Below are 20,267 nucleotides of genomic sequence, written 5' to 3' on the forward strand. Positions count from 1 at the left end.
GCTAGGTTCAGGCTCGGATTTTGGCTCCGGTTCGGTGCTAGGTTCAGGCTCGGATTTTGGTTCAGAGCTAGGTTCAGGCTCAGAGATGGTTTCTGGCTCGGCGACAGCGCTGGACACGCCGATTGGTTCTGGCTCAGAGGTAGGTTCAGGCTCAGAGATGCTTTCTGGCTCGGCGACAGGGCTGGACACTTCGACCTGTTTCCCTGTGCAACAAAGCATCGTATGTCGTGCGAGCTATCTACTTATTGGGGCCATCACCTCGTGCGTCGTGTCTCGAAAGGATGCTATTGTTATAGACTACTGGGATTTCTCGGGTAAATCTACGTATTGCTATTAAATTCCTGAGCAAGCGAGCGACTCATCCGTTGCTGTTCTGAACATAAGTATATAATACATACCAGAGACCGCGGCTGATTTTGGGGATCTCCTCTTGCGGCCTATGCAAAAAAAATTAATTATCAACCAAAGAACCTCCCGCAAAAAACATTATATTACGAAGGTTACATTACAAATAATTATCGTTTCTTTCTCTTCAGATTTGGAAAATAATATAAAGTTTTTTATTGCGGTTAACGTCTTATTGTAATAAATAAAAAGAATAAAAAAAGTCTGTCCTTAATTATCATTTATAGAATTCGCAGTTTGAAAATAAAAATTACGTGTGTATTTTTGACGTACAATTGTGCGTGTTCTCCGACGCTTGTTGTAACGTATCATTATTCAAACGCGGATTACTTCTGTTTGCATTGTCATTTCTTACGGTTGCTCTGTATAATTACGAACTCCTTGAACTCTGTACGAATCACGTATAACACGTCGGAATAGATTAACTAGCAGTGATAGAGTATTAATTACTGTTTACCTTGCGCGTGATGTAGTGGAAGAAAAAAAAAGAGTAAGAAAACTCTTCCGAATGCATATCACGCATATGTCGCCAAACGTGTTCTTTTTTTCTCATGCAGGAACACGTAGACGTTAACTTCGTAAACAAGATTATATATCGCAGAAAGCGAAGTAAAGTTCAAAGAAATACGTGAAGACAGTTGTAACGGATCTATTGTAACTTCCTGAGATACTCCGCGACATAGACATTTTGCAATATCGACAACTGTATTTTCTTTCCGGGAAATAACGGCGTGATATATAAAACGATAAATAGATCCTACCTTGCTTCGTGCTGACTTGATAGGTCACGCTGGTCTGCACGGTAACATCTACATCCGGTCGCGACGTTACGCCGAAAGTCGCCGCGTCCGCCTTCGCCGATCGTCTCTTCGCTATCGATTTCTCGCCCTCCACGCCGGCTTCCGGCTCCGGCTCCGGTTCTGACTTCGGCTCCGGTTCTGATTTTGGCTCCGGTTCTGATTTCGGCTCCGGTTCTGACTTCGGTTCCACTTTAGATTTGGGCGTAGATTTGTCGATTGGTTCCGATTTCGGCTCCGGCTGCGGAAGTGGTTCGGGGATATCCTTGATCATGGGGAAAGATCGGCAGGTCGGGCCGAGATCGCTGGGCCTCCATCCAATACCGATCCATGTTGTGGAGTTCGCCACGAGAATGCCCTCCAGCTCCTTGGTTTCCTTCAGGATCCGCCAATAGAATATAACATCGTCGGAGAAGCGCTTCATCGTATATCCGTCCAAATTAATGTCGATGCTCTTCACCGGTGATCCTGAAAGTAGAATCGTCGATGAAGCAAGAGCGATTGTCACGGAAGATTTCACCGCAAACTCGTCGAAACAACAATGCTCGCTACGGCCTGATGTTTTCTCAATCCTTTTTTTTCGTTTAATGGATGTCCGTTCGCATTGGCAGCTGTTAAATCGCTTTTGTTTTTAAGGATCCATTAAAGAAGTTAATGGATCGTCAGTTTTTAACTGATGTAGCGTTATCGGGAATTTATTGCTGCGGGTAAAATCGGTGGTTATTAAATCTCAGTAATGTAAATGCGTTGAATAAATTTTTCATGCATATTAAAGAATATGATAATAATATGGCAATATAAATTTGCTAATTTTTGATCTGTTATTAACATCTGAAGTGCAAGTAAATGAAAAATTACATTTTATGCAGAAAAAATAAAGAAAAGTAATAATATTAGACTGGAAAAATAAAGAAAAGTAATAATATTAGACTGGAAAAATTAATTTATTCAACGTGATTGATACACGTATAATCCAAGAAATATTAAAAAGTATTATTACTGAAATGTGTTTTATATTGTGGATTACTGATAAACATAACGAGAATATCAGTATAATATATTTAATGTATTTTTAAAAATCGTCTAAAAAAGTTCGATTTAACATAAGATAAGAAGTAAAAAATATGATAAAAAGCGCTAATTGTAATATTTTATTTTTTTATGCTTTGGCATTAAGGGCCCGCAACTTCTTGTTTTTTTTTCCAATCACGATAGTCGGTACCGCGAGGTCAACGGAACTCCGGTTCGGCACAAGTGTCCGAGAAGCGGTTCGTCGCGGCACGCGAGAAATTCTCGAGGGGAAAACTTACTCTTCGCGCAACCCGGACCGAACCAGCCGGCGTTGCAATAGCAGTGCTTGGTAGGCGCGGTCGTGCCACCATTGTCGATGCACGTGCCCTGAATACCGCAGTCCGAGTCGTCCAGGCACTCCTCCTTAAATTCGCACCTCGTGCCGTGGTAGAGGCGATCGCACCTGCACCTGCCGAGCAGGTAACGTCCGTGACCGCTACAATCCTCCCGGTAGTCCTTCCTATCACGAATCTGTCGTAGAAAGATCGTAGATCACTCGGGGGGAAACTTGAAGGGAGAGGCATTAAAAGAAAGTTTAAAAAGATTTAGTACAGCGATAATTACACATTGTTAATCCGAGAAAAATTATCAATACGTAAATACGTTAATAATTTTTTGGCGATTTTATATTTTCATCCAGTCTCTTTACGCAACTTCTTTTTATAAAGTACAATCTTCTTCTGTCGTTTTTCTATAATACTGAGCGAGGTATCTGTTAACGTCGCGATGTAACATGCTATTCAATCTAATCGCATATTTTTCGTCGTTTCACTCGTCAATTAAATTACTCTGCTGTTTAATCGGGTTACAAGCTACATTTTCCAAGAGAAATCACGAGAAACTCACATCGATGTCGGCGCACGACCAAAATCTGTAGCTGGAGCCCCATTCCTCGGCCTCCCGCAGCAGCCTGATAGTGCAGTCCGTGCAGGTGAAATCTTGCGGCAGCTGCACGGCGTAGCTCTGCGCCCTGGAAAATCGGAAACGTCAGGCTTAATCGGGTAATCAAGATCCGGGAGAAAAACGCGTCGTCGCGCACTTACGTAGCATCGTCCTCAACAAACTCGCTGTTTCGCGTGATGGGCGTCAAGTCGATCAGAGGTCTGTCGTAAAAGTCTAAGATCTGAAGACGAAATCCTCCCTAAAAGAGTGAGCGCACATAAGAAGTAGAGAAGGACAATTCTTATTTACGAAAATATTTATTTAAATCTCCTATTTATTCTTAAATATTAAACATTAATTAATATATAATACTGTTTATTAATAATATTAATATCTTTGCATTATTTCATCTTCGCCAAAATTTTGAATCTCGACGTAATATTGTCGCTATTCAACATTAAGGACACGAGAAGTACGCATTATATTTTCGTGAGAAGCATACAGTTCTGTACATGTATCTAATATAGGAAATGAAGAAATGTGCTCCGCGAGTCGTGAACTGAATGTCCGTCCATCCATCCATTTCTATTTTGCCCATTCACGTCATTCCGTTAAATTTATGACTTTTTTCCAAGAGTTCCGCAATAAATGACACATCATCAGCACGAGGTAACGCGGTGAAGCGGGTTCGATACCAGCCAATAGGCGGAATCGATGCAAACGGATTCCGGTCGTTTGATTTCTCGATTTTTTTTCTCTCATAACTTGTCGAGTTGCAAGAAACATCGCGGATAATTCGTTCCGTCGCCGTCAATTTGGCACGCTATCCTCGATAAATCAACAATAACGGATCAGAATTTCTCCGCTTTGAGTTTACTGGCACGACTAATGTCTATTATTTTACAATTTTTCATTGACGTGTTACACGATATTATATTGATAACTATGTTAATCAATTTATTCAATTACATGGAATTTAATAACGTTATTATTTTGCGATTAGTCGCGTTTTGTCTTATTTAAGCAATTTAATATTTTCACAAAAATTCCAACTGCAATTTAAGATGCCAATTTATTTTCACAAGTACGCGTATTTCGACTAATTTCGGCTAATGACAAAGAATATAAGAATCATGATATTACTATCATACTAATTTTGATAAAAATATGCGTCCATGCGGCAACGTCGAGCTATCGACGATCAGCGCGATAAATGGAGTCGCATTATAAGCATGTTGTATGCGCGAGCGACGCTTCTCGGTCACGTTATTTCTGTTAACGTTTACCCGCGAACGCGTCTCGCAATCACGCGCTTGCGACACCCACTCGGCGGTTTATGAAACGTGTCCCGAATTCAGAGCGCGCGACGCGACTCGCGGAGGACCGCGGGCCCCCCCTGCGCGCGGACCCCCTTCCCCCTCCGGTGTCCGCGGGAGTAATGACAGCATAACGACGCGCTTAATGAGCGGATCGGTCGACCAATTGATATGCGCCACCGATTGCGACACCGTGAGACTCTTTATAAACGCGTCCCGCGAGCACCGTTAGGAAAGTGCGTGGTGCGTGTGGCCCGTTTGCAGGCCGATGCAAGTTCATAAACGCTATTGAGTAACATCCGCATCCGTCCCCACTGTCCGTAGGAAGCGGCAACGTAAGGATTATCGCGACGCGATTAAATAGCCGCGGATGCTATTGTAACTTAATCGAGGTGTGCAAACGTGTAATTCCTCTTTCGGAATCGACAATCGCGATTGTCACCGGTAATCTTTACAAACTTGATAATTCTTAGTCTCGACGTTGTTTTCATTGTTCCTAACATCTATGTACATATTTTGAGTTTCTTAGTGTTCGAAGAAATTTGTCTTCTCGATGTAATCGATTCATTCATTGTACTTTTTAGAGCAAAATTCACTAATTTTTATTTTAAAATATCTGAATTTAGATTTTTATTTTACGGTCTTTATTTCACGGATCTATAGTTGAGTGTTTGCGTGCTGCTATTTTCTTAACATCGTGTGACATCTTCGGCGCGACAGGTATTCACGCTGGATGCAAAAGACGCGCGGTGAACGAAAACCGGTGGCCGTCGCGTCGCGTCGTCGCGAAACGGCGGTATGTTTTCCCCCCTTTCGAGAGGCCCCGGTCGCCACCGCGAAGGAGAAAGGGAAGCGACGAAGAGCGTGGTACCGCTTCGCACGGCGGTAACACACCTGCACTCTCGGCAGGCACGGTTGTTATTGTCGAATTTTTCTCGTGCCGCGGATATTTTCGCGGCGGCGGCGGTGGGGGGAGGCTGCGAGCCGCCGCCGGCCAAGATTTCAACCTGTCCCTGTCGTAACGTAATCCTCGCGGATGTTCATCGCGGGTGTACCTTCCCTCTCTTTGCCACGCGAGACTCTCGCGAGATTACTGCGAGAAACATCTTGCAAAATCAGAAGCGACTCTCCCTTCGCATTTTTAACCGCGGCAGCCGACTATATTTTCGCAGATCTATAAACGTATTGATGAAAGAGAGGAAAACGCATTTTGTCTAACCACGTCTTTCTAAAATTACAATTCTTCGACTAATCTGAAACTGACGGTCTTTTATTAATGAATCTTTTTTAACGTTTACCAAATGCCTGTAAAAATAATATGAAATCTCTCCCACGGTTCGCGTGCATATTGTCTATTGTTTCATTATCATATATATATCTCTTATGATATTTAATACGCCCTAGATAACGTAATATTTTTTTAAAGAGAAATACAATAGCTCGATTTTACTTTTACATTCGTCCAAGAGCCGCAACGAGAAAATTAAGTATCGCTCGATAGTCGCAAGGACGAAAATCGTTTCGAGAACGAGCCGCGCATGTACAATAGGTCGATTTTACTTTTACATTCGTCCAAGAGCCGCAACGAGAACATGCAAATATCGCTCGGCAATCGCAAGGACGAAAATCGTTTCGAGAACGAGCTGTTGCATATGAACGTTCGCCGCACCGTTTCGCCGCACGCTTCGCCGGTCAGGAGAATCGCGCGGGTTTTGCACGTTAGCCGAAGGCGAGGGACGACGCCTTCGTGCTCGAACGATCGTCATCGGCGACGTTCGAGTTACGGTACCCGGCATACCGATTTGTTCTACCTCAGAGGCGCTCCAGGCACCGCGTCTACGTGTGCGGGGCGCTGCTCGCTCGCCCGTTTGCCTGCCTGCCTGCCTGCCTGCCTCCCTATACAGCCTCTATTCGTCCTACTCGTAGATCTACATGCCTACGAGGAGACCACGCTCGTGAATAATTCAGCGCGCGTCACCTTGAGCGACGAGCGCGCGTAGGCAGAGAGAAGAGAGCCTCTTCGGCTCCGGCACCCGGCACGTCGTCGTCGTCAACGTCGTGGTGCTCCTCTCCTTTTCGCAGAACCACGTGCGGACAAATTCGCAATGTCCCGGCGCGTAAACCGCGCCGAGTGTCCGAGTGCTCGTTACGCTGAATACGAACGACCGACGGCGATTATCGTCGAGCGCGACGAGCGCTTCCCCGTTCGCCTGACGGTGCAGTTAATGAACAATGAGGAGGCTGTTGCCCGTTATTATTATTATTCGACAATACCTGCCTGCCGCGCTTTTACTGCGGCGAACGCGTCGGGAGGGCAAAAGGAAAAGCAAAATAAAAAGTTTCTCGTCATCTTGAGCTGTGAGAAGACGATGACGCTCGTCAGAAACGCGAAATAAGTTATTGCTTTTAACCTTTGACGTTTTAATGATTTGTAATCCTTCCGCGATTTGATGGATTTATATTTATAGTTGTGCAAAAGCAGCAAAGAGATTTGTAGAGAAGCTTCTATCGTAGTTGATAAATTTACAAAAATCAATTTCACTAAACAGATCTTTATATGATCCCAGGAGTTTCTGATATAATTGATAACGGCATGTATGATCCAACTCTTTGCAGCGCAACAACTTCGCTTCCTGAAGGCTCGTAAAGGTTTCCCTCTTAGATTTTAATAAAGAAAAACGTTATACCGTTTACGGTCCTATATAACGTTCTGATAACGTATCCTTGCAATTCTCGACGTTTCATTCTCCGACCGTGCTTTCCACGAAAGCTCGTAAAAGTACCTCTCTCACCCGCAATCGACGGGACAAGAATTGATTTTAATAAGAGCGAGGGCCATCGTTCACGGTCCCCTAAAGTTTTGATAACACGCGACGTTTCATTAATCTCACGCTTCACGATCAGTTAAATGCTTTCTCCGAAGCCTCGTAAAGCTTTCTCTTTCGGCCGGCTTCGATCATAGGTATCGTGCGTTCGATAGGATTGTGCGTGCGCACAATCGATGAGTAATTTAAATTCAATTTATCCGGATTTAAATACAGATTTTAATCGACCCGAGTTGTAGAAACTTTAATTTTAGCTGGTTAGAAAGCCTACTGCGCCTTCTCAAAACAGACGGCCGTCATTATAACCCGCTATGTAATGCGCAATGTAAGCGCGCGCTGTGTAAAAGGGTTAATTACCGAGATATAAAAAGAGAGACAGAAAGAGCGAGACCTGAAGAGTGGCGCGTTACGCGGATACCCGCACGAAGAATGCTCCATTATGCCGAACGCGTTTTACGTCCGCATCGGCCGCGGGGGGGACGTGCGGAGTCCGGGAAGTGGTCGGCGCTACGGAGAAAGTGGTCCCTATGCGAAATAATAAAACGCACGGTGCGCGATTTTATCCTGTCTTCACGTAACCGACTGATACGACTTTTAAACAGCCGCCTCGAAGTTGCGGATGTGTAACGCGCGCGGCGAATTTAACGCCGACGACGATGGTGACCAAGCGTGTTACGCTTTGTTTTCCTTTCTCCCTCGCGCGAGAATCCGCGAGAAATTCGAGCGGGACCGCGCGACAGGTAAGTAAGGCGATGATAATTCATTCAAGAACGGGTTTCTTCCATGTCATCGTATAGCGAGCGAGCGGGCAACGTGACGAATAAGACGCAATGAGATATTCGCAGAAAAGAAATAAAGTATTAGAAGTTCTTCATGCGCATCTTGGTGCCATAAAATTAAAGTGCAAATTTCAATACCGGAAAGTAGGCATACACCGCGCATAGCGTACGTTGCGTCAGAATGAGTGAAAAGAATGTCGGTATCATAAAATATTCAAGGAGGTAAAATTCCTCGAGACTGTTTTCGGTATCCAAGAAATTCCCGTTACTCTCGCTAATTAATTTTCGGAGACTCGCGAGACGTTTCTTCGTTCCGCTGCATAGTTCTGCTAGTATAATTGTCCAGAGAGAATTACACACAACATTATTATATTATACAATAAATCGAGTATGCATATTCGTGATTCCAATACCCAGTCATTTTATTCGCTAGGTGAATTATTATTACGTCTTGTAGGCGGCGTGTAGCGCGATTTTTAAAAAATCTCAAAGGACTCGTGGGAGCTTAACTTACCCTGTGGGGATAGGCGAGGTGCCACGTGACGTTGAAATTGCTTCCTGCCAGTAACGACGTCTTGACGTGGCCTGAAAAGAAAAAAAACGACGTTTGGAACAAGTATCAAAATTAAACTGTGACCGTAATCCCGCGAGTAAAGTGAGATCGGGCAATGATAAATGGGCGTTCCGCACCATCGGCGATTAATTCTGAAAATTCGTCGGCGATTAAAAGTCGCGACGAGGCCCTGATTCTGGCCTCGTTCGGGGCTCTGTCGCAACCCGTTCCGGAGGTCACCTATAATCGGCTGACGCCGATACGTCGCGATTCAGAGGCACTCCGGGAATGTCCCGTCGCGCGGGGGACATTTCTCGCCTATTAATTTACATTCAGCCTTCTATCGAGCATTCCATCGAGCCTTTCGAACGAGGCGAAACTTCGGGACGGAGATGTACCAAATGTAAACCACGGCGAAATTTCACCGTTCGCTTTAAGAAAAAAATCACGTAACACGAACCACGCGCGTAAACGAATTTCATCGCACATTTACACGTTTCTCGAAAGTTTGTCGCGCGGGTATTTTGCTAATTTGATCCTTCAAGATTAAGATTAAGATTTCAAGAAACGAAATTAGGAATCAGCAATGGGACAAGTATATCTTCCCGTGCAATACACAATCGCGATATTTCACGTAATTATTTTTCGACTTTCTTTTATTACGATAATTACTTCAGGAAAAAAGGGAAGCGGTCTCGTGCCATCGGACACGCCAAATCCGCAAAGTTTATGCATTAATTTAATATAAATGCAAATAACTGATTACCCTCCGGTACTTTTAATCAACTTTTCCGGTATTACCGTAATACCCGGCCCCCTTCCGCTTCCCCAAGCGTCTCCGGAAGGAAAGCGGTTCTTCTCTTCCACTGACCGAGCGGAGCCGTCGGAGCGGCTCGATTAAATTACAACCGCGGAAAGAAAAATTTATTGCCGCGCTCGCGCAGCTGGTATGCGTTAGCGCAATCGTAGAGGCAGTCAAGTCAAACCGCGGCTAGTTTTAGTCATTACAATCCAGAATTGAATGTGAAGCAAAAGGCATCGTCATAATAAAAATCGCAGAGGAAATGAAATAAAGTTCGCGTAGATTTACAGTCTCGAACGAGACTGGGAAATTTGTCATCACGAACAATATTATTCGTTATTCAACGTAGAAATTACAATTATTATAGAAATAAAAATTGGACAAACAACACTTTTTATCAGACGGAAAAATGTATACTTTCTTCTTCCATTTCGCAGCAGCATAATCCTTAATTATCGAATAAGAAAAAGTAAACATCGAGAAGTAATATAATAATACGTAATTGGAGCGCGTAATCGAGTAGTGTCGGCAAACGAGGGAGATACAATCGCAGTCTTTTAATTCGTCAATTATGGTCGGCGTAAATGTCGCTACGCAACCGCACGCACTTATATGTAGCGTGACGCGCACAGGCTCGAGCTGCAATTTTCCACGACCGGTTACGCGACTTTTTCGCAATTTCGCGTGACGCGTGGGAGAATAAGTGGCATGGTTACAAATTAATCACCGCCCCGATAATGAGCGAGAAGGTGGATAAAAATGAGAGCGGCGGAGTCGGTGTACGGGAGAGAGGTGTCTCTCCGCGAAGAAGAGACACGTCGCCTCCTTTCCCCGGGCCGACGAATAATTCGCGTTACCCACACGGGAGAGAATATAATGATATCTCTCTTTTCTCTCTGCCGCTTACGTAACCCGTGCGGTGCCATCTACGGCGTGGTCTTAATTACGCTTTCGCAAGGAAAAATGAGGGGGAGGGTGGAGATCGATGACACCGAGCAAGGTAATTGCAACGACCTCGTGATGACTGCGTTACCGCGCGGCGCAACAATGTGAAAACGCCGATCGTAACAGTTACGATCTTCTTTTTCTCAGCTTTCCACCCCGCTGACTTCGCCATTAGATCGTCCAAAAGAAAATCAGAAAAAAGAATTAGGAGCCCGGGAGAGAGTAAATAATAACACCCCGTCGATTTTTCGAGATGCACTATTTGCCGCGAGAGTGTTCGAGAAGAACGATCGATTTTTCGTCTTAAATTCTTTCGCCACATATGCCTTGAAAAGGAAACGATGGAAATATGAAACCTCACGGTATTTTCCTAACTCAGAATATTAAATATCTAATTAATTATCAATGTTATTAACGTCACATCGTGTCTATCTCTCGCATCTCATGTGCGTTGTTTAATCTTGAAAGTCTTTCTTCGAGGGGAAGGAAGGTCGCATTGCGATCTCCCTGATGATCAACCTCGCTCTTCCCCTCTATATAGATGCGGCCCTGAGTATCGGTGGTTAGGTACGCATAAAACATGAAAGGTAATGCCCGCGAGTACCGAGAGGCTCGCGCTCCCTTCATGCAAGCCGGTGAAAGTCGCTTCGAATCGGACCGACTGGCGGCGACGTCGGCGGGCTATATCTTCCAACTGGGAGAGGGAGATCGAGCGTCCGCGTTAATGTCGTTTTCCCATAGAAACCCGTGCCCCCTTGCGCGCCGTCACTCCCCATGCATTCAACCCTCCCCCGCTCTCTGCGCCGCTCCTCCGGAGTCCGGAGACGAGCGAGCGACTCTCGCGCGAAAAGTGCCTCTCCGTCGCCGGTTTCCGGAGAACGCGAGGCGCTCTCGGTGCCATTGACGGGCTTCCGACAGGAAACTCAAATCTCTGTCACGTGTTTATTACGCTTCTCGCGCGACTCCGATATTCCGCTAAAGTTTGGAGTATATTTTAGAGAGTGCTCGAAATTACCAACGTTTTTTGCAACATTTTTTAAATTACATTCTCTTTTCTAAAAATTGCTACAAATTCGATTTTATTATCAGTAAATATATCTGACTTTTGTACTTTAAATATATTTTGAAAAATCGAAACGCGAGAATATTACAGTCTGTCCATTTTTTCAAAATATTTATTGTATTCAAAAATAATTAATATATATATTTTTCCAATTAATATATATTTCCTCGCTAGGGAAGGCCTGACTCCAAATCAACTACTGCGGAATTCTAAGATGAAGATAAACATTTGAAGTCGGACTAATACGCAATAATATTAATAACATAACAAACTTACCACGCGGCATGCCGCACGGTGCCGGCGTCCTGGCATTATCCAGGAAGTCCAGATCGTAGTGCCTGGCTCGCGGGAACGTCAGAGCCACGTGAGCGTGGGCGGTTCGCCAGGACGTCATCGTTATTAGCGTCATCAGCAGCAGCGTCAAGTACGACGCGAGAAGCGTCGTATGTCCCGTTCTCCGCGACATCCTTTGGTGGGAGTGTGTTCTCGCGAGAGAAAATAGTCTCTGGCAAAAAAAAGGACACACAGCGTCCTTGACCAACGATTTTTCCTCTCACACTACCACGAGATCCACCTGCTGCTCCTGTTGCTGCTTCTGGAGTCTTTCCACCCTGCCCGGCATAGGCGAGTCCAGTCGCTCCTGCTCGCTCCGGCGAGGCCGATCTGAAAGTCGAGCGATGAACTTTGTTATTTACGATCGATCCTCGATCTCGATCGCCATTCGAAGCGATCGGCCGGCGGCCGCGATCGTACTTTTCCCGGGATCCGCATCCGGATGCAAGAAAGGCGCGTATTCAGCGCGATAATAAACGTTTTATTGCATGACTCTCGTCTGTATTGACGTTAAATGCGAGTAAAACGCAGATTCGATGCTCACAAGCTAAACTCGCGATAATTAAAAGATCAGGATTGAAGAGCAGAAAGAGGAATTTAAGTTCATAGTTTTTATAAGATTTAAGTTTATCTCGAACATGACTTATTCTATTCTGTTTTTAGAAGGTATCAATCATAATATAATCTTCTCTCAGAAGTGAAAAGGTAAACAGTGAAAGTTTCGCGTGTCAAGGAATGATAAGAAATGAGAATTTTCACACGAGTTTGCCGAAATCGTACCTCGAGTAACTTTATTTTTCGGCACGCGAGCACGTAAGATTTGAATGGAGGAGAGAGATTTGTGTGTGAGAGTCGAAAAGGTGAAAAGTGAAAAGTGGAAACGTTCACGTGCGGATTGCATGATCGACTGGCTGCCCGGTCGCATGTTAATTCAGCCGTTCGCGAAGACGCGTGGGAAATGGCTCATGTGAAGATAGATTCTTCGCTTATGATGCGAAGAATCGGCTCGCAAGAAGAAGACGAGTGCCGTAACCTTCACTGCGTGTTTTGTTCGCGATTGCGCAACGACTTGTAACTTAAATTTTTGTAACAATAAATTAAAATCCGACGCGTGACTTTACTTTTAAAAAAGCAAGAAAAATATTTCTTAGTGTCCTTTTTGCTTGATATAAATAAAAAATGAATTACATTCTCGCAGTTATTGAAAAATGTTAATTTCGTAAATTATCGAGATCTAAGATAGAATCGAATAAAAAAATAATCGGAATAAACCGATTTGAAAATATTGCTTTCATAAAAAGAACGGATTTCTGGTAATAGCGAAACTTCCGACATTTCGCCGGAAGCATGCCACTAGAACGAGAAGTACACCCACACAAATACATTCGCAAACACGCCCGCCAGTTCCTCGGTAGCTTTCGCCGTGTCAGACGCTGGTTTCTTTGCGGTGTCCGTTAATCGGCGATGATGTACGTCGGCATGCCAGACGCGAGAACGTAATAATTGCAAAATAAACACGTAACGAGTGGATCAGAAGAAGAGCCTGGCGTACTCAACGCGCGGTCGCGGCGCGGCGTGGAGGAGGCAGATGCAACGGGAGGAGACCGAGGAGTGGCAGCAAACGTACTTTTCCTCGACCCGCTATCGATCCTCGCGATCGTGCCCGACGAGCCGGGATCTTGCGGATCGCATAATTCGAAGGATACCCGCGTCTCTTACATGAGCGACCTCCTTGCCACCACCACCACCACCACCACCGTCTCTACCTCCTCCGCTTCCGTTGGCGGGGCAGAAGGACGCGCGTAAAAGGAGTTCCGAGAGCCCATCAGAACAAACGGAAAGAGAAAGAAAGAGGCTGAACGTGTTTCGTGCTCGCGCGCGGAGAGAGATGTCGAACAATAAAAATTATTAAATTTCACAGCGCGAGTCATCTCCCGACACTTCGCGGTATACTCTCCGGCGGTTCGCGGCGCCCTTTGTAAAAAAAAAACTTGGTGCGCCCGCGTAGTCTCTAAACGGGCGAGATGATTGACGTGGAACTGATTATACCCTTACGCTACCTCCGAAACTTCTCCACGGTGCAAATTAAAGAAGAACGGTTGAATTATCTTATTTTTCGAACCTTCCCGCCGCGAGTTTCTTCGACAAGTTTTAGGAACTGTGCTATTAACATACGATTTTATACTGATTTTATACGCGGACGATCTTTCTTTTGGTGTGTGTGAAAATATTTTGGAATAAAACTGTCGCCTGATAATACCATCGGAAAAATATTCAGGTTCTTATTATATCATTAATATCTCCTTTCGATACTCGGTTCCGTTCATTCGCATCGCTCTGAGTCACTTCGCGGGATCGATTAAAAAATTGAGCCGGGAGAAAAGTACGGAGGAATTTATATTTCCGATAACGAGGATTAGACATAATTTCGCAACGCGAATTCCGGCTTCATTTCTTACACAGGTATAAAACGTACTTTCTACCGCATACGTTGTTCGCCGCGCATGGCACGTTCATGAGTCATCGAAGTCGAGATATACCGCCGTCGGCGTCGGAGGTACGTGCGTACGTCGTACATACGTCCGGATCGGTGGCGAACAATGCGCGCCGCAGCCGCCAGCCGGTAATTATCTCATCGTTAACTCCTTCACGAGTCGCGGACGTGAGAAGCGGCCACCGTCGCGGGAACGAAGCCCCCCCCGAAAAGCTGCTCGATGACACTTGAACATCCAGTCGACTGGGAACGTTTACTTATCTAGCGTACCGACACGGCCTAACTGAACAAGAATAAATTTTATTCATTTCTAGCGCCTGAAGAATATCTCTAGCGCACGACGACGCGTTCGCGCATGAAGGAGACACGACAAATGCGACACATTTTGTGAGAGAGCTCTTTCTCGTCGAGCCTGTCACGCGAGTGTAGTCAAACGGCGTGAAAATATCGCGGATTGGAACCACCTGCGCGTTGCATAATTCGCAACTGGAATGGGAGCGTGAAGATGCGGCGCATCGAGGACGCATCTTTCCCATCGCGGTGACATATCGAGCGACGATTGCGATGAAAGGTCTCATTCAGGCGTCGCATTTCCGCGTGGGAAGCAACGCGAGAGGGGATAGATACGCGCACAGCGTGGAGCATTGTTTCCCGAACTGCAGGCGGAAAGGGAGGATGCACTAAGCAGGCACTAATTGGTGAAAAAGAAGAGGATTGTCCGCGTAATTGTTAATTAAGAATTTCACAGCGCGCGCGTGTTAAATCCGAAGCACACTTTTGCAAAAAAAAAAAAACGAGAAGAATGTCTAATACTTAACAGCGGAAACATCATTCTAAAATTTCTATTTCGTGGATGTTTAAATTAACGGGGGGAAAATTGTTGATATAAAAACTACCTTATCAAGTTTATCAAGTTCTTATTAAAATCGCAGGAGCACGAAAACTTGAAATACGTCAGGAGAGAAGCTCGAGGCCGGAGAGCTTGAGAATTCTTCGCATAGGCAGGGTAGTTCTCCAACCTTCGCCACGGAAAGCGAGCACGGATATACCTGAGCATTCCGATGAAGTTCGTTCCCTCCGATGACTTTGCTCGCGAGAAGCAGGCACATAAAAATAACAGCTATTACGGAATCGTCCGGAGCGGAACCGCACGCAAGAAGAACCTCTCGACTCGACTTATTACCGATTTCGCATGCCGGGAAATGGACGGGTCATTCGGCAGGAGCTGTCAACGCGAAGCGGCGGAGGTAGCCGCACGGGATGGATATAATTGACGAACGAAGTATCGATGGGGATAAACGGGTACGAAGATAAACGTAGATATAAGTACAAGCTGTCCCTTCCGCTCGGCTGTATCTCGCGCCGCGCGCTTTTATTAATGCAAGTCATTATTTATATGTCGATGCACAGATGTATCGACGTGGAGATCCATTACCTCGAAGTTACGATAAGGCTAATCGATCGAGACAATAAAACATAAATTTTCTCTCAGCACTCGATTTGTATTATATGGAAAAGAATAGCAAAATATTAAGAACTCTATATAATTCTTGTCTGAGTCGAAAATAATTCCGAGTAACCTGAGACTGGCGAACAAAAACATTTTCGCAGCGTGCGTGACTAATGCACACGAATTCGATTAGTCACGAAAAAATTCAGATAGCTACGTAGGTATAGATATGACAAAAGGAGGACGTGGAAAGATTCAAGGACTCAAGGACTCGGTCCATTTTGACGCGTCTCGGCTTAGTCATTGAATATTCGACCGTTCTCCGTTCTGCACATACCAATCTCCATCGTCTCGTCGGATTTCGTCTCCGGAATTCGATTAACCAAAAAGAAAAATTATAAAAAAAATTTAAAAAAAATATATATATATATAAAACGAACGAAATAATTTTTTTATGTAAATTGCGCGATTTAAATTCCTGGACTGGAAGTTGGAGGCGTAGAGAAGATTTGCCCGTCGCCGCTCGTCTCGAAGGTGCCTTCTAACCGCGGGAAGGAGGCAGCCGATCGTTCTCATTGATACATCGTGCACGAGGAGCGGCGTAAACGAGCGAGCGGCGCCGGGAGGTGGCTCGGCAGCGAGAAGAGGAGGTGGGAGATTAAGACCGCAACATATATACGTGTGGAACGGTTCTCCCTCGTTACGTCCTGGAAAGCTACCTGGCATTCCGGCGAACGCGATGCCGTTGATCTCGTTGACTTCCCGTTCTCAACTGACGCATCGAGCGCCGGCGCTGGAGGGACTCGCGGGGACCCGCGTCGTCGAAGAGCAGGCGGAAGTCGGCGCGACGCCGGAAGTCGCGTGTGTGTCCTTCGTTCTCATCGCCGGGACCGTCGAGATTCGTCCGTTTTGTCTCCGTCGAACGCGACGCGAATTTAGTTCGTCCTTGGGACTTTTTCGCCCGGAGTTCCAACGACATATAGAGATCAATAGTCGTGACAATTGCGAAATTGTCTCACGTTAAATTAGTAAACTTTTTGTCGACAATTCCATCATCTTTCGCGCGGATAAAATTAGCAATATTATTATAAACTTCTTCGGTCTACCTTTAAGATTATCTAACAATTATATAATTACATATTCTTTATCTACTCTTTATATGTGCGAATAAGACGGGAAAAACCGGAAAGACGGAAAAAAATTGTTGTCCTAAAGAAAGAAGAAAAAAACAATAATAGATTCAAGCAGACTTTGCGACGCCGAGTGTCGACTCGATATCGAATCATACGAGGACGTTATCCAAACGGCCTTGGCCGATCGGGCGTTCCTGCCGATCGTTTGCACTCCGCGGCTCTCCTACTTACATACCTGGACCGGCCGGCCGGTCGAGATGTTATCTCGCGAACGCGAGAGAGGAGGAGGTACGCGCGGAGCTCGGGGCGGCCGACGGGGCCGGGCGGGGGCCGCGAGACGTTTATGGTGAACGCTATATCGCGGCGGCGAGGCGCGCGGCGATGTATTATGGAAAGCGAGCTGGCATTCCAGCGAGCGCGTCGTCGAACTCATTAACATCCCGTGCTCGTTGGCGGCGAGGCATGGCACGGCGCGGCGTCCCGTTTTCCCTCGAAATAAACAAACCCGTCGGGCGTTACGACACCGTACTTAGCTGAATAGAAACGATAACGCTCGTACGTGACGTCCGGCGTGGTGTTCCTGGGCGAGAATAAGACACCGGAATTGAAGTGCGACCGATCCGATCGGTCCCACACGGTATTTCATTGTGATTTATCCACGGTGTATTTTATAAATTTTAACCCGCAAACCACCATTGTTTTCCTTTTTTAACATAAGTTAGAGGTTAATAAATATTACGAGGTCCTACGAGGCGGACGGCCAATTTTCTCTTTAGCTTAACAGCGCGTTTTCTCCTCTGACTTAGCATGCAATTATTTACGAACAATAGACGTAATGTTTTCATGTTTATTAATGGTATAAACCGTGCAAGGATCAGCGCATCTATTGAATTTTAAATACACCTATTCTTTCATAAGTGTCTTGTTAACAAATAAATATATAAATTTTAGTTATAAAAATTAATATTGATCATCAAATTAAATCCTCTCGATATAGTTCTCTCTCGACATAACACTGCTAAATTATACTTAATTTAAGTTTTTAACCATTCCTATAATATATAGATCGCTACTGCTTTTACTAAATATGTCGTTAACTTAACTAAATCAACGAAGTTAAAGTAATAAATTTCGACACACGTGGTAGTTAAAAATAAAATGTTACTTAACTCGAGGTACCGATTTAAATTTCACTTTTTAATATCTATAATAACTGTGTAATATTAAAATACGCGAAGCGGTTTCTACCCTCCAACTTTAACATCGAAAGAGGCGAGGCATTTGCGAATGTTTCTTGCTAAAGAAATCACGGGAGCGATACTCGGCTTCTACGGTTGCGTCACGTTCGACGGGTATATAGTTAACGTCAGCTTACTTCTCATGGAGAACGTAACCAGCCACCAGGTGGATGCCGTCGACCTCGTCGGGCCGATATTATCACGCGGCGTATACGTATTTTCATTCAGTAAGGATCTCGACTCGGTTTATTCATCGACTGTTACATGACTTCGGCGGCGCGCGAATCATCGAGTTCAGATGAGCTTGAATTTAAGTTACCTGATGGCTTCGACTTCTTCTCTTCGTTCTCCACTTCTTCCTTCCTTCGCGCGCGGAGGATTCTATCCGAGGCGTTTCCGCGCCGGCGTCATCGTCAGAAAAGAACAAGCCCCCCTTGCGAGAGCAAAGACCACTCGAGAATCGGGGTCCGGATCGACCGGGAGAGCCGCGCGGCACCAGGAAACCCGGCGAGATTTCTTCAGCGCGCGGCCATTTTGATAGCGGCCGAGCGGATGTTCGCGTCGCACGTCCGCGGGAGGCGAGAAATCACGAGATCGAGGCAGACAGGCACCACTTATACTCGCGGGATGATACCATCGGCGACACCGCGACACCGCGGAACCGCGTAGACGACTGACGGGCGACTTCGCTTCTGCTACGCGAGCGAGCGAGCGGGCGAGCGAACGCCGCGAGCGAAAACTCACTTTACGCTCTCCTCCACTACTACCACTTTTGCCTCCCACCTCTATGATGCCGAGGACTCGCTCGCCCGCTTTCTTACCTGACTGCCTCACCTCCTGGCCCCTCTGTCCCCCCCCTGCTGCGCCTGCTGGAGCTCAGCTCGCTCAGCCCGAATACCTGCCTTCCTCGCGAGCGAGCGCGAGCGCCAGCTCGAGACTTGAAAAACTCCGGGATGAATTACGCCGAAGAGTTAGACGGAGAGATACTCCGCTCGCCTCCGTACCTTTACTACGCTGCCATGCCGTATAGTAAATTCGATATTTGCGCTGCGCAGAAGAGTGGCCGTTCGGCATTCCGTGAAAGCCGAGTCGAAACAGAAGTTCTCCCATACGGAGCCCGAATTCTTCAATCACGTGTTTTACGCAATAACAGACGGTATGGATAGAAAGAGTGTTCTAAGCGGCGGAGGGCGAGGGGGACGGAAACGAAAGCTATTTCTTCCGCGAAATAAAAGCGCGAAGTAAATGCGACTTGAAAAAAAAAATTAACTAAATTAACTAAAATCGAACTCATCGCGTTTTCTTTTTAGCTAGAAGCAAATTCAGAAAGTGAGAATCGATCAAAATGTGCGGGAGTTTCTAAAATAAATATGGAAGAGATTGCAAGGCGAAGGAACCGTTGGCCTGGATCGAGTGATATGAATTAAATACCGATAAATAATCTTACAACATATGACTAACTTCCGAAGGAATTTCTGTTGCGCGATATACGCAATTTTAAATACAACAGGTGTTGTAAGCTAGCCAGCGGGACGTTAGCGCAACCGGTGCGGCGACAACACCGCGACAGTTGATCTTAACATATCTTAGAAATGTGTTGGATCCAATTCCAAATGAATCATAAAAGCGATAAAGAGAAACCCAGCCGGTTTTCGTAATGTCGATCGTAATATACACTGTGATAGAAAAATTATTTGCGCAACACGCGTAATAAGTTCCTAAACGCTGTATAAACATAACGGAATAAATGCATTCCTTGTATTTATTTTTTTACCTTAAATCGTACATTTTATGAGAACTTATATGTGCAGAAAAAATGCGTGCTTATTATTCGCGAGCTGCGCCCGTATTTTTCAACGAGACGCGGAAAACGTTTACGCGAGTGGAAACCGTACTGCGCCACTTCCGCAAGTCCGAATTACCTTGAAACGTCACGTCGTAAATAAAAATAACGCGTTACGTAATTCCCGAGATAACCGCGTCTCAGATGCAAAGCGGCACGCTGGTGAATCGACATCGGAGTTGCATTCACGCGCGGGGCTGTCCGTGAAATTTCGTCAGGCTTCGACTCGATCGGTCCTCCGTGATTGGAATTTCAATTCGCGAGTTGGGCAATCGCGCTAAATCGACGAAAATGTTTCGCAGAGGTCAACGCGTTTCCTCCGTGTTCCGAATTTCGTT

At 45.5% G+C, this 20,267-nt stretch overlaps 1 protein-coding gene across 2 annotated transcripts in view; it reads right to left on the minus strand.

Annotated features, from left to right (window-relative positions):
- The window catches only part of LOC112453536, a 25,588-nt gene extending 6,771 nt beyond the window's left edge, over positions 1-18,817 (minus strand). The window contains exons 1-9 of one of the 2 annotated variants that reach the window (XM_025014329.1): positions 18,406-18,816; positions 11,715-12,101; positions 8,590-8,660; positions 3,317-3,414; positions 3,120-3,243; positions 2,513-2,744; positions 1,167-1,670; positions 399-437; positions 1-203 (exon numbers count right to left, since the gene is read on the minus strand). The exon at positions 1-203 is cut by the window's left edge and continues 301 nt beyond it. In XM_025014329.1, coding sequence (XP_024870097.1) covers positions 1-203; positions 399-437; positions 1,167-1,670; positions 2,513-2,744; positions 3,120-3,243; positions 3,317-3,414; positions 8,590-8,660; positions 11,715-11,904 — 1,461 coding nt within the window. In that variant the 5' untranslated portion in view covers positions 11,905-12,101; positions 18,406-18,816. Of the gene's footprint in view, positions 204-398; positions 438-1,166; positions 1,671-2,512; positions 2,745-3,119; positions 3,244-3,316; positions 3,415-8,589; positions 8,661-11,714; positions 12,102-18,405 lie in introns of both variants that reach the window. The other variant, XM_025014331.1, reaches the window with a different exon arrangement.
- Between the last annotated feature and the right edge of the window lie 1,450 nt (positions 18,818-20,267).

Source organism: Temnothorax curvispinosus, unplaced genomic scaffold, assembly GCF_003070985.1.
Source record: "Temnothorax curvispinosus isolate PA1 unplaced genomic scaffold, ASM307098v1 QBEX01004479.1, whole genome shotgun sequence".
NCBI classification, from domain to species: domain Eukaryota; kingdom Metazoa; phylum Arthropoda; class Insecta; order Hymenoptera; family Formicidae; genus Temnothorax; species Temnothorax curvispinosus.